Source organism: Topomyia yanbarensis, chromosome 2 (assembly GCF_030247195.1).
Source record: "Topomyia yanbarensis strain Yona2022 chromosome 2, ASM3024719v1, whole genome shotgun sequence".
NCBI classification, from domain to species: Eukaryota; Metazoa; Arthropoda; class Insecta; order Diptera; family Culicidae; genus Topomyia; species Topomyia yanbarensis.
This window is the reverse complement of record NC_080671.1, coordinates 58,305,689-58,320,237: the sequence shown is the minus strand read 5'-3', so window position 1 is coordinate 58,320,237 and position 14,549 is coordinate 58,305,689. Positions and strand designations below refer to the sequence as shown.

The 14,549-nt window shown below is 36.2% G+C and overlaps 1 protein-coding gene across 5 annotated transcripts in view; it reads right to left on the bottom strand.

Annotated features, from left to right (window-relative positions):
- LOC131685824 (annulin-like) overlaps positions 1 to 14,549 on the bottom strand; it is a 63,800-nt gene that overhangs the window by 23,097 nt on the left and 26,154 nt on the right. Inside the window, exon 1 of one of the 5 annotated variants that reach the window (XM_058969791.1) lies at positions 10,499 to 10,793. The exons of 3 other annotated variants lie outside the window; for them this stretch is intronic. Coding sequence is in view for 1 of the 2 variants with exons in the window: in XM_058969790.1 (XP_058825773.1) it covers positions 10,545 to 10,641 (97 nt within the window). In the remaining variant the exon portion in view is untranslated. Of the gene's footprint in view, positions 1 to 10,498; positions 10,794 to 14,549 lie in introns of those variants that run through there. One more of the 5 variants, XM_058969790.1, reaches the window with a different exon arrangement.

Genomic DNA, 14,549 nt, shown 5'->3' with positions numbered 1-14,549 from the left:
GTGCACGAAAACGAGCAAGAGAGGATAATTTAAATTCTCTTTCTTTCTTTCCACACATCGTATTTTTTATATAGCTTTCTGAAAATTATTTGTTATACACCATAAAATGTAAATTTCAGTTTAACTCTTATTACAACACAATTAATTGGTCCTGTAAAGAACCGTTTATTGTTTTATTGCGGGAGCATAATTCAGACGCACTCCCCGCGGACACGGTGAGCCACAAAGCACTATTTTGCATTCTCGAACAAACCGACCAAGTAGGCATCGTTGGCTTCTCGGGGCATCATTACGACTGAGCTTTGTAAGCGTGGCTCGATTTTGCAGTCCTGCACAATCTCACGACCCAGACGCTGGAACGATAGCCTACTCTGTTGCCCTTTAGTTGGGGCGAAATTCTTGCAGGTCGACAGTTCCTGATCGGGTTGCGATGAGTCACCAGTAGCTGGGGCACTTTTTCCGCCGTCGTCATTGCCAACTGCTTTCCTTCGGTGGACTGGCTGCTTGCTAGTGCTTGAACGAATACGAATGATGAGAAAAACCGACCGACAGATATTTATATAATCGCGCTAATATGCACTACTATCGCTTTCTCGCTCGTTCTCGTGCCGTGCATGAGCCTTTCCTTTCCGTCCGGCTTCTAATGGCCTAACCAAAGGAATATGCCGTCTTTCCCCCACCAACTGCTCTCGTCAAGCAACCCAATGCGAATAACCATAGGAACAAACATGTAGTGGACCTATATATAAACTTTTCATTATTTTATTGTTCGGTTGGTCCACCATTTTGACGGCTCTGTGCGGGATGGGCTGAAAATTTTCACTTTTCCGAGTCGTTTTCGAAAGATTTTTCAAAACACAATTTTTTGTTATTAGTGCATGTTATACATACTTCAAATTTTAATACAGCATAGAGGAACATATTTGCAACAAATTGGCCTAAAAATCAAATCATTCTGTTAGGTATGATAAAAGTTATTAACGTTCAAAATCTGACGCGGCGCCGCAGCCGATATTTTGAAACGGGACCCCTATATTGAAAGCTTAAATGTATTCTACATTAAAATCAATCAGCGTATGTAGAATGTTGTTACAGTACTGCTGATTGATTTTTATGAAGATCTGACATACGGTGTGGAAAAAAACTGCTTTTTTCGTTTGCGAATTTTACTCTTTCTCTGTCCAACCTTAACGGAAGAACGACGACTCATCAGACTCTTCCATAGGTGTCGCGGAGTTGGTGGTTTGGAAGGGTAAAAGGTTTAACATTCGCTCCAAGTAAGCGATACGACCTGTAAAGCATAGCATAGCATTATCTAGTTGTTTAGTTGATCTTTGAGTACACAATCACTCGAAAAAGAATGGATTTTAATCAATTTTTGTGATTTTTTAAACGCTGGGTAGCCGGCTGTGGTTCACTAGGAGGTTGATAGCAGTCTATTATCCTTCTCTGTACAAAACCAGCTTAGAGGGCGTGTGGCATCCGACAGGTTAAAGTTTCTTAGGCATGAATTGATCCACTGAAAAAAGGAGTCCGCAAGTCTAGATGTTATTTCGTGCCGGCTGGTGAGATTGAAATATGCTAGTTTGATATCTTCTAGTTACAGTGAAATACGAGCGGATAATGAAATGTGTAGCAGTAGCACAAATTAATCTTCAACATAAACGTGCAGCAACTATAAATCTATCCCGTATTGTGCAGGAAAGAAAAGCTTCCATAGCTTTAGTTCAAGAACCGTATTTTCATAAAGAAAACTTCTATGTTGAAAAGCTACTTAATTTTGAAGGTTTCAATAAAAATGGCATTACAAATCCACTTGAGCTGCCTTTCTTTTCAAATCAGTGGAACGTTTAATCGACTACTCCATTCGGGATGACAGCTTGGGCACCTGCTGCGTACAATGCAACATGCATATCAGTGGGAAAAGTTTACTACCACCCTGCTACACAATGTTGTCTACAACATTGAAAAAGCTTTTTCGCAAAAGCAAAAGATGCTTTTGACAACGTGACTTTCGAATCCATTTTGGAAGCAGCACGAGGTCATAGAGTACCTTAATATATCACGAACTAGATACACGTAATGCTTAGCAACCGATATCTGTGCTCACCGTTAAGCCAAGTAGAGATAAAGTAACTGAGTGACGGTGGATGTCCTCAAGGTAGTGTTCTGTCACCACTTCTATGGAACCTTGTCGCCTATGGTTTGTTAAGGAAACTTAATGAGTTTGGTTTGGATGATTATCGTATAATGATCACCAGTATTTGCATTAGCACACTTTAATACAGTCTTGTGTGCTGTCGAGCAAGGGGGTTTTTTGATGCTCGATTATCACATAATCAGAATAAAACATCAATGGCGCTTTTCACGCAACGAAAGATTACAACCTGAGCTCTTCCGTTGTAGTTCTTTGACTCTGAAATTATTGTCGCAGATCAAGCTAAGTACGTTGGGGTAAAACTAAATTAGTCAGCTCACATCGCTTTCAGAATCAAGAAAGCTTGCATGCCCTTCGGCCAGTGTAGACGAGCTTTCAGCAATTCTTGGAAACTCAAACCCAAGTACATTCAGTGGATCTACACAACAATTGTTAGACCAATACTGGCATACGGGTGCCTTGTGTGGTGGCAGAAATCACGACAATCCAATCAAAGTTGTATCATCTTCAGAGTATGGTCTTGATGGTGATGACTGGTGAGTTCACGAATCACTGTATGTGTTTCTGAAACAAGAAGCACTTTTTTGTGCATACCATCTTACTGAACTTTGTAGTAGTAATGCAATATATCGTGCGACTAGCCACATAGGACTGTGGCCCCAAATGGTTACTTGGGATGATTGAATACTTGCTCCCAGTGACCTTACACTCACATGTAGTGCTCCTCTTAGAACATTTAATGTGCGAATTCCTCTTCGTGATGAATGGCTGAATGAGGCGACAACTTGAAGAATACGTAGTTTGTTACATTGACGGTTCTTTTGTTGGAGGACCGAGTCGTGAAATGAGATTAGACCAATCTCATTCGCTTAGTAGATACTGTACCGTATTCCAAGCAGAAATCTTCGCGATTCTGGGTAGTGTACAATCGGCACTTCAAGAGGCAATTCGCGGTAATAGGATTTATTTTTGCTCTGACAGTCAGGCTGCTCTAAAAGCACTTAGTTCGAGAACGAAATTGGTGATTGCATGTCGAGCTCAAATCGAAGAACTTAGCATTTCAAATGCTATCTAGCTTTTATGGGTACACGATCATTCCGATATTTCTGGAAATGAATGGGAGGACAAATTGGTTAAAGCGGATGCTGCGATTTCGTTGGTCCAGAACCACCACTGTCGATAAGTTAGATAAATAAAGTACAAGATTCGCTCCAGGGTTGCATCAGAACATGCCAACCATTGCCATTGCATTGGCGTAGCTTGCAAACTAGCTTTCAAACAAAATCTTTTCTACCGAATGTGAAGCCGAAAATGTCGAAGAATTAGTTGCATTTTTCCAAGCACAATTGCAGTATTCTAGTCAGGGCACTGACTGGACATTGAAAACTTAATTATCACATGGCTACTATTCAGCGTACTGAGTATTATTCGTATGATCTTTGTGAAGCCGATTACCCGATCAGAAAGAAATAACAAAATGATTACAGACTGAGTTACTTTATTATGATAACAAGTTGTGTTATAACTCTGGTCTCGTTAATTGGTAAAATAAAAGAAAACATAACAGAAATTCCTTTAGTATATGGGTCATTCCACGCGAAGTGATCAAAAAAAGATGCAAACTTGAAATCGACCTTCACGGATTTGAACAAAATTTGGAGGAATTGTTTATCTAGGGCCAATATATAAAAACCCAAATTTTTGTGTCAATTGAACCACCCCTCGGGTCATGGGAGCACCCCCCGTTTTGGCAAATTGCCAAAACCCTTGATTTTCTTTTGATCATATCTCCGGTTCTATTTACTCTAGAATCAAACCACAAGATGGCGTTTGAAGAAAATTGTTCAAGGAGTCTATAAAAAATATTATTTTTTGCCGACAGACTTGCCAACTATGCAATTTTTTCAGTTAAATATTAAAAGTTAGTTTTTCTCAAAATAAGTATATTTTAATTTTGAAAATTTTAATGCCATCGCGTTCCTCAGACATTTTTACATAAAAAACACTTATCGTCCCAATATAATATGAGCGCATCCTGAGATATACCGTATTGAAGGGAAAAACTCCGATTTTCTCATATAAAAATCCATTTTTATTGGCCAAAATTGAGAAAATCTTCAAACTGTCATAAAAATCGACCCTGATCTGCTAGAAGCAAACTAAATACGTAGTTATTCATCATTTCTCGTCTACTTCGCGAAAAATTATGTTTGAACTTAGAATACTCAAGTTGGTCTTTTAGTGTTGTGCGCTTGCGATTTTATATGGGAAATTGCGGTTTTTTCTCTTCAAAACGGTGTATCTCAGGATGCGCTCATATTATATTGGGATGATAAGTGTTTTTTATGTAAAAATGTCTGAGGAACGCGATGGCATTAAAATTTTCAAAATTAAAATATACGCATTTTGAGAAAAATTAACTTTTAATATTTAACTGAAAAAATGCATAGTTGGCAACACTGTCGGTAAAAAATAATATTTTTTATAGACTCCTTGAACAATTTTCTTCAAAAGCCATCTTGTGGTTTGATTCTAGAGTAAATAGAACCGGAGATATGATCAAAAGAAAATCAAGGGTTTTGGCAATTTGCCAAAACGGGGGGTGCTCCCATGACCCGAGGGGTGGTTCAATTGTCACAAAAATTTGGGTTTTTATATATTGGCCCCAGATGAACAATTCCTCTAAATTTTGTTCAAATCCGTGGAGGTCGATTACACGTGCCTTGATCACTTCGCATGGAATGACCCATATATCAAAAATATGACAACCTGTGATAGGCTTCTATCAGAATTATAACACATTTTGTTAGGTTCCCCCACGGCCAATATAGCTTTTATTACCTATTGTATAGTATCAACGAATTTAGCGTGCAAGTCTAAAAATAGAATAGAATAGAAAAATATAACATACATTAAGGCGTTTTTCGTTTGGAAGCAAAAAGCTTCATGTAGCAAAAGCTTTTTATAGTTTTGTCAAATGATTGCATACATGCTGGCTGATAGTTATTATGAATATATGACACGCTGATTGTTATTTGTGGATATAGCGATTTGAACCTGGGTATTCTGAGTTTTATGAGGATGTTTCCTGTATGAACCAACGACGTTGCTTTCGATCGATGTTTAATGTTAGCATAATATTCTACGCATTCGCCAGGGGCAAAACGATTATAGATGCAGAAGATGTTTCCAGAACGCACACATTGAACTTTGCCAAAGCCTAAGGACAGTTTGTTTTCCTTGTATAATACGCTTTGTTTTCATACAGTTCTGCTCACTACTACAGCTGCCTTTATTACGATAGACTGAATAGCTTTATAATATCTTTTCAGATTAGGAAAGTGGGGCTATTTTTAGATTCTGAATAGTGCGCGTCGGTGCTTCTCTTGCACGTTAACATGATTTACACGATTTTTAGAAATAATGTCGATGCGATATGGTAACATCCCTAGTAGCCTTATGGTAATTTTATAGCCACTCATAAAACTTAGATTGCACTTGTAGCATACTAAAGAACTTCAATTGTTACTTGGGATTGAGCGGATAATTTACCTACATTATTTTACGGAGAATAAGGCAAATGTTACTTATGATTCCGAATAGATTCAAAGAAACAAATGCCAAAGTTTTGAGGTTTGCATTTTGAGAATTTCAAGTAAAGTCGCTTTCAGGGTTTTGTTATTGGCATTTTAAATATGGGGAAGATTAAGCAAACCAGTACAATTATCTCACATCTAATAAATTCGTAGAAATACATTTTTTTTACAATAGTTCAATCTATCAAGAGCGAATATTATAACAGATAATCATAAAATTCGAGAAATTGTTGATTCTTCGGTGTGACGAATTTTAGAATATTTCATGTTTTCTAAAATACATTTTCTTTTCTAAATTTTATTTAGTTTTAAGGAGGAAATTATTCACTATTTTTACATTAAAATTTTTAGCTATTTCAAGCACTATCTAAAACACATATTTAAATTGTAACAGCAAACAATAATACCAGGTTGGACATGTATATATTCAGAGATTTCTAGGCCATTTTGAAATATTGATAACTTTATGCAGCATACTCACAAATATTAATCATTCAAAAATTTGAACAGGTCGTATTATTCCCTTTTTTAAATTTCTACAAATGGAATCAAGTATCTTGATTATTACGGAAAATTTGGTAGTTCGATGTTTTTTTTAAACGAACGAAGCTTTTTTTAACTTTCTACAAAATGAATCAGGAATCTTGATTATTACGAAAATTTGTTAGTTCGATGTTTTTTTTTAAACGAACGAAGCACCATCGAATACAACGGAAACATTAGTACATAGGGGCATACAAAGTAATTGTCAGTTCATTGTAAATGTCAAACTGTCTCAGGTGGAATATCAATCTCAAACTAAACTATTTTTATGCGGGGGTTTAAATAAAAAAAAAGTACAATGCTTTGGTTATTCGGAGAACGCACAAAATCAGATACCCACAAACTGGACAAGTTTCGGTTGTTTATGAAAAACCCGCATAAATTGGAGAAATCGGACTGAAGATCCTCGAAGATCCTCAAAATTCATACCAGTATTGTGGAAATCAGTATATATCAAACAGTTTTTTTAAGTTCTGAAAATTAATTTTCGCGATATGCACAATTAATTAAAAGAAAATTATTTCTATAATCATTTGACTAAACCATAACAAATAGTTTAAAAAATGCTTTTTTATTTGAATCCGCGTTTCTTTATTTCATCTGGAGTGCTTGATACTTCCTGCATCTTCTTTAAAATAAGTTTTATATGAAAAGAATAATCTTTAGAATAGCTTGTTAACAACTTAACGATTCCAAAACTTTTTGAATAAATGCTTCAATATTGAAATCATATGCCACATATTCGAAATTGCGTGTCAGACGAGTGTCTCAGAAAATAGGTAATCTCTTAATCAAAATGCAATCAAGTAAGTTAAACACCTTACTTTCAAGTTTTCCGACCACTTGCATCTAAAACTTATCTATTCTCAAAATCGTGGAACTTCCATGTGGAAAACGCAAATATAAGGAAATCATTAAAAACTTCGAAAATTTGCTTTAGAAAGTTGAATAAATACGCATAAAAAGAGGCTTCAGCGTATTAGCAAATAGACAGTCATTTGTGTAATATAACAATCATTCACAGGTGATTGATTGATTTGTTATTGGGGCTTTAACCAACTGGTCATTTGCCCGATTTACAGTTTACAGTTAGCGTTCAATGAAAATTGTGAAAGAATATGTAATATATTATAAAATCATCGTTATATGGGTACATTAAAATCATATTAGCAGTTCAATGATATCACCAGAAGATCTAATCTTGATATAAGTTTGCTTGCCTTGCTGATTGGGATATCACAAAAATAACACAGTGAGTAATAAATATCAACATGAGATATAAATTTGATAGCTTTCTGTTATGTCGTTCTGATCGGGTATAGAACTTCACATCATTTGATATGTAAGTACCCTGCAGTAATCCGGATTTATAATTCTTCTCCATACATAGTATGCACAGGGAGCTAGAACTCAAGGACATGCTATTGGCCCTCACCCAGTGTGGTAAAGAGCTATGGGTTTTATCAGTAGGGATTATTATTGTTTTGGTAGTGAAGAGTCCAGGCTGTTTTTTTGTTTTGTTGTGTGATTGTATTTGCCTACCTTTTTTCTTTCACTTCCCTTTTCCTTCACATCAGGCAAGTGACGAGACAACATGGTAAGGCACAAATAAGTTTTGGAAAAAGCTAATCAAAAAATTCAAGACCATGCGCAAGGTTGTACGAAAGTGAAAATGATAAGAGATATCTTCTAAGTGTATGAACTTATTCCCAGGCATGCAGCTCACGAATCCTAAATAAATATTCTGAGTTTCGTGAAATTGCTCGCGTAAAAATATTAAGATCATGCACAAAATTGCAAATAACATGAAGTATATACCATAAAAGTGGAAACATATTTTATGATTTTAGTTGATTTTGAATGGTAAATAGCGACTAACATATTCGGGATCATCATCGTGATGAACATATATATTGCTCCCTGTTTCAACTTACCTCGGTAGGAGGAGGGCTGAAACAAAGATCATTGTTACGAAAATCAACATATTGATGTTTTGTTATAGATTTATACTATTTATTCTGGCGTAATTTGATAAAGCATAAACAGAAGTAAGAAATTAAAAATAAATAATGGTCGAATGACAGTTTCGTAGATTTATCCAATAATAAAAAAGCTGTTTTAACCCTACTCAGTATCCCCTACGTATAAACATACAGGATAAACTGGAAATTGATTTGTGCTACTCTAATTATTGTCGATCATAACAAAAAACAGTTCGTTTCCAGTACACTTTTAGTAGGGTAATGTGGGGTAAATCCGACCTAGTAAATGGTTTTGGCTGTAAAATGCTCATTTTACATCGGATAAAGTCGTTTTGTACCAAATTAAAGGTTAGACTTCTGGGAAACTATGCATAGTATTACATTCGTATCTTGAGAAAACTGTGAGATACAAGCGTTTTAAACATTTACATTCAGCGAAAACTTTCATTTTTGCTGTTTTCAAAAATGGTGGGTAAACCCGACCGCCTATGTTTTTGGTTGATTTAGTACAGATATATTATATTAATATTATTGGACTAAATTCATCTATGCACCTTGTACGACTTTAATCAAAGAATTTAAATCCACTTACATTTTTATGCAACCACTTTAACAATCATAAATATCCTGTAGTCAATGATGCACAAAAATCAAATCAAAAGTTGTCAAAACAAACTTATTGTCGTTTAGGCATCTTAATGTAGACTAATAAAATGCTGTCATACCACCATTATGATTATTTTCGATGCTCTACACGACATCATTGATATTAGTTCGAGTAGTGCTTCCGAATCGCGATAACAGAGGGGGGGGGGTCGGTTTTACCCAGCAGTCGGAGTTAACTGTTAAAAGTTACTTAAAGCAACGACCATCATTTGATGCCCACAATTTGCAAAGAAGTAAATATATGCTGTGTCAGAGATTCGGTTGACACAGTTTTAGCAATACCCATGTATACTCCGTTCGCTGCTGATATATTTTAGTCTCTATATCCACTTGTTCTTCGGTACGGAGCTTTTTGAGTTTTGAATTCGGTTTCTGTAGCCTTCTACAATATGATAACAAGATATCACTACATCAGTTTTTGGCTGAGATACTTCAAACCGTTGGATGTGACGCGGGCTCTACACACTCAATTCGGCTCGGTAATTTTCCAACAGCTGTGTAGTCAGCAAATTTAGAAACTGATATCTCAGTAAAGTGCGATTAGTTTACTGATTTTCGGTGAAATATTTCCCTAGTCTCAGCACTCAAACGTCACTTTTACTAAGATCTCTGCAAAAAATAATGTTTGCTGAATCTCAGCTGTTGAGATTTCGGCAAAAAATGCGAAATAAACTGAGATTCGGCAGAAAAAATTAAGTGTGTAGGCTAATTTAATCCGGAAAAAGATAGAGGCTGTCATTGGACTACAACCAGAAAAACCTTCTATACGTATAAAAATCAGATTGCCACGTGGCAATTTTGTAAACAACAACTTTAACTCAAACAGAAATTATTGGCGAAGAAGCAGGCCTGTTCATTCACTAACTGTATCCAGTACTCTTAGGCCTAAATCCAGTACCAATAACAATGGAGCAAACAACAAAAAAGGCAAGTAATAACGGTAACTTTGAACATACTTCATATACAAGATCCAGCAGCTCATTTGATGAAGACGTGTTCGAAATACACGAATCTGTTGTGTTTAACTGCATTGAAGTTCAAATGTATCCGTGTAATACAGTACAGGTGTAGCTTATGAAGTAAATTCATTGCTTTTATTCATAATTTAGAGGAGTTACAACGAATGTCTTATTAAGCCTACACCTAAAGACGAGTAAAACAAACCCAATGTTACTTGCTAACAAACTAAAAGACCTGCTAAAAAGCACTCAACCAATAAAAATTTTTTAAACAACTGTTCGGGTAATGTAGTAACGAATTGTCCTGATCTAAAATCTTTGCAAATTTACTTATCAATTAATCAAACCATTGAAACTCTTTCATTTCTCACGAAGTAAACTTCATCGTCCACAATTGGTCACTTTTGTGCAATGTTCACTGAATTTTACTTTAAACATCCACCCACTTCATTAGAAATTTACATATTCGCTTCATAGAATAAACACAGATGCATTTTTGCCATCACCCCTAGACCCTATTAAATATCAACATCCAGTACTCCGCACCACATTTATAACATATGATGTAATCACACATCAAATGCCACTCGACACCTTTACTTATCTGCGAGCAACTCGATTACAAACAATTGACAATTACATTCTGGTGGTGTCCAGTGCACCATTGGCCGTCGAATCCGCTTCCGCCTCCAGGATCTTGGTAATATTCGCTCCATATAGTCGTATAGATAACTCATTTTATTTTATTTCTTATGAATGGTAAATAAAATTGGCTATATTTTTAACTGTCACTATACTTATAGATATCCACAAACTATTCTTCACTTTTTATCACTGATCGTGACCCCTCGACTGGCCCGCGTGCGACTGGAACATCAACTGGCAACGCAACTGATCTGCAAGTTTTCTTATAGAGTAAATCTCATCTCGAATACCGTTTCTATGAGAAAAGCACGTGCTGAAATGCATCCATCTGTTCTTCGTCAGTTGATGAATGAAGTTCGTGTAGCTCGACAACCTTGTTCAGTAGCTATAGGAAAACCATTCTCCATCCCTAGTACGGCTCTGTATATCGCATTCGAACGTGGATTTCATCGATCAAAATATTTGCGCCATATGAATGAATAAACGAGAGAAGCCGCTTCCTGAATTGATCTCACCGGGCCCCGATCGTAGTAGAGAATCGCCCACCAGTGACTACTCTTTTTTTCTCGTGGATGCTGTAAAATCCCCGTGGGCTTTCTTCAACATCTCGCGCGTTCACCGGTCATACCGGATAGGCAGCCCATTACAGGACAGCAATAATAAACCATCATTCATCGTCGCCAAGTTCGCTCTTCCTACGAAGTGGTTGCTGATTCATTTCGTCACGCACGTTTTGACGTCGTTGATGACGGAGCTAGAATTGGTCGAGCCCCTTAGGGTCAGTGAAGAGTTGCGGTACGGTGCAACGGGGTAGCTTCGGTCGTATGGTGGATTAGTTTTCGCAGTGAACAGAAGACCGACGATGTCGACGACATAATGAAGAATTTTGGAACAAGCTGATGTTAAAGCATAAAAGAGAATATGTGATGTGATGTCATGGTTTTACTAGTACGGTCATTTATGACATCATGTTTCAGCTTAGAGTCAAAAGTGTGCGCGTAAGTGATTCATGGGGGTACAAGGGTGATGAGTTCAGCATAAGCGTACAAAATAATTTATTGACACGAATGTGGTTTGAATTCGCCTAAATAACAGTTTCTTCATGCCCATGTTGTTTCTGAACAAAAACATTTTTAAACGTCTATAACTTTAAATTTGTGTAAGATTTGTTCACACAAATAAGTGACACTATTGCAATTAGTGTAATTGGATTCTTGTTGAGCAGTGCTGCCAGAAATACTTTAAGTTAATGATGAAAAATTAAATTTTTATATATCTTCGTTGTCTTCAAATATTATTAAAAACTTTTATCAGTTTGCGATTACGACTGTTTTGACTATCTGTAAATTTTAGGAGAATATTATTTAGCATGGGAAGGTAAAAATTGAGGTGTTAAAAAATAGTTTTGAAAGCCTAATAAGAGGTGGTATATGCAATACTTTTTTCCATTTATGGCATCTTTTACACTTAAATATTTTCTACGCGGAAACAAGCTGTGTTAAGGGGAGGTAAGGGTTTCAGCATGAAAAAACACTTTGCGATTTTTTTATAACTTTGCGTGAAGCGAATTAACCAAAACTTTTGTATATTATTGTATATCATTTCAATAACATTCTTTAATTTTTCTATGCAAAAATATCGACAAACGACTCAGTGACGAAGCTTTTTGTAAAACGTCTCTGGAGAAAAAAAAACATAATTTGCGGTGTTGCCTGCCATTTAAAAACTACTTAACCGATTTCTCTCAATCTTTGCATACATATTCTATGTATTAAATACCTAGTCCCTACGTTAAGTTTTCGAGATAAATTTTCAATTAAGGGGTTTTTCACTCATTTTAAATAATTTTTTTTTATTTTTCTCGAAAAATTCCGCCTTTTAATGAGTAAAAACCCTCTTAATTGAAGAATTATCCCCAAAACTCAGGTAGGCATTTTTTACATAAAATGTGTATGCAAAGTTTGAAAGCAATCGGTTGAGTAGTTTTTAAATGGCAGGTAACACCGCAAATCCTGTTTTTTTTTTCAGAGACGTTCTTCATCACCGAGTCGTTTGTCGATATTTTTGCATAGAAAATTACAGAATGTTATTGAAATGATACACTATAATGTACAAAAGTTTTGATCAATTCGCTTCACGCAAAGTTCCGAAAACATCGCAATAAAAATGTTTTTTTCACGCTCCCCTCAATTGAAAACCTGTTTGTTATTTCTTCCGAATTTTGATTTTATGGATATGATGCAATAAGACTTCCTACAGAGCAATTTTTTTTACAGGGACTTCTTGCATTGATGCAAGTGTTTTTAAAGGGTAGGTTTTGTATATGTGCTGAGCTTTCAACTATCAATATGCTTATGTTTTGGAATGACCACTTAAATAATTTAGTATATTGCGAAGCTCGCGGTTTATAACAACACTTCGTACAATTTATCTGTTCCACAGAAAGTCGAATCTTAAAAATTGGGAAAATACTTTTTAATTGCTATCTAAATTATAGTTAATCGAATTTAAAAGCTTTTAAACCACGATATCTAAAATTGTTTGAAATTTTTCTCCAGATGATTTTGCCCCATAAACTGCACATGCATTTTCGTTTGCAATCCAATTGTCGAGACGTTGTTCCTGATGCAGTATAGCATTCAATCGGTCGATACGAGTTATGATCGGAGGCTGGTTTTCCCAGTTTAGGCAAGGCGATAACTTTCACTTGTCTCCAGTCACGCAGGTCAGTATGATGCTCAAGTAGCTTGTTGAATAGATCATCAAGCGTCTTTTAGCGAGGTCAGACAGTTCTTCACCAAGTTGAATTTAATTTGGAAGATTCTTCACCAAGTTGAATTTAATTTTTTCTGGATCCAAAGTGTTATTGTTGCATGAGAGGAGTACAATTGAAAATTCCATCATTGACAATGGGCGATTCTATAGAATCATTACTAATAGGAGCATTGTGAATGATTTTCAGCGTAGGAGCAGCATCAGGACAAAGTTTTTCAGCATAATTAAATATCCAACGATTCGAAAAATCTTCGCTTGCATTAGTCATATTTCGATTCCTCATTATCCTGACTGTCTTCCAAAGAGAACTCATTGATATTACTGTGTTTTAATTGCCGCAAGGTTCTACTGTATCGATTTTGTTGGCTATGTCCGGCAAATTTAAGACTAAGAGAAATGAAAGCAATGAAATAGAAAGACGGATAGGTATTCTAGAGCGAATCAGCTATAAACTTAGAATTGTATGTAAAATATACCGTTATCTGATATCTGTTGTGGTGAGCGCCAATAGCGCCAGTTTGTGTGTGTTGTAAACTCTGTGGCCGTTGTTTAACAATGTGAAATTTTTGGTGCCACCTGCTATCCTTCTTTGTCGCGTTGCTTCTACGGTAGAAATATAGGTCTACCTGCGCACTTCCAATAGTTTCGTCGATCAACGATACCCGTCGGGACTACCACCATAAGCGCGATCACTCTCAGTTTCCGCCACCGTGATACACAAATGTGTATACCCGGGATTTGTTGTCAAAACAACACTTGTCGAGAATGCCGTCGACCACGCCTCACACGTCTCAACTGTTGAGTCACAATGAACAAGCCAGTCGCTCTAATGCGTATAGCGCCTTGTAATCTGCCATTTCCTCGAGAACAAAACTTTCCAGCTGGAGGTACAACCATCTCAGCCGGTTTCAAAAATTGTTATGACGAGATGTTGAGAAATGGTTTACACTAAGCTAAGATGTGCGATTAGTAAATTTCTCTATAACTCTCAATATTGACATTTTCGGAAAGGACTTGACGAGTATATGCCAGAAGTCGATATTTGACGCCATTTCTAAAGTAAAATTGGCGACTTTTGGATAAGAGAACTTCTAAGTAATCCTATTAATATGAGTATTTTAGAACGGACTGGACGAGTGAATGTCAGATGCTATTTCGACCATCCAAGGTGGCAACTTTCGATTCAGTAAAATTATGTATGGATTTGACGCCATTTTAAAAAACT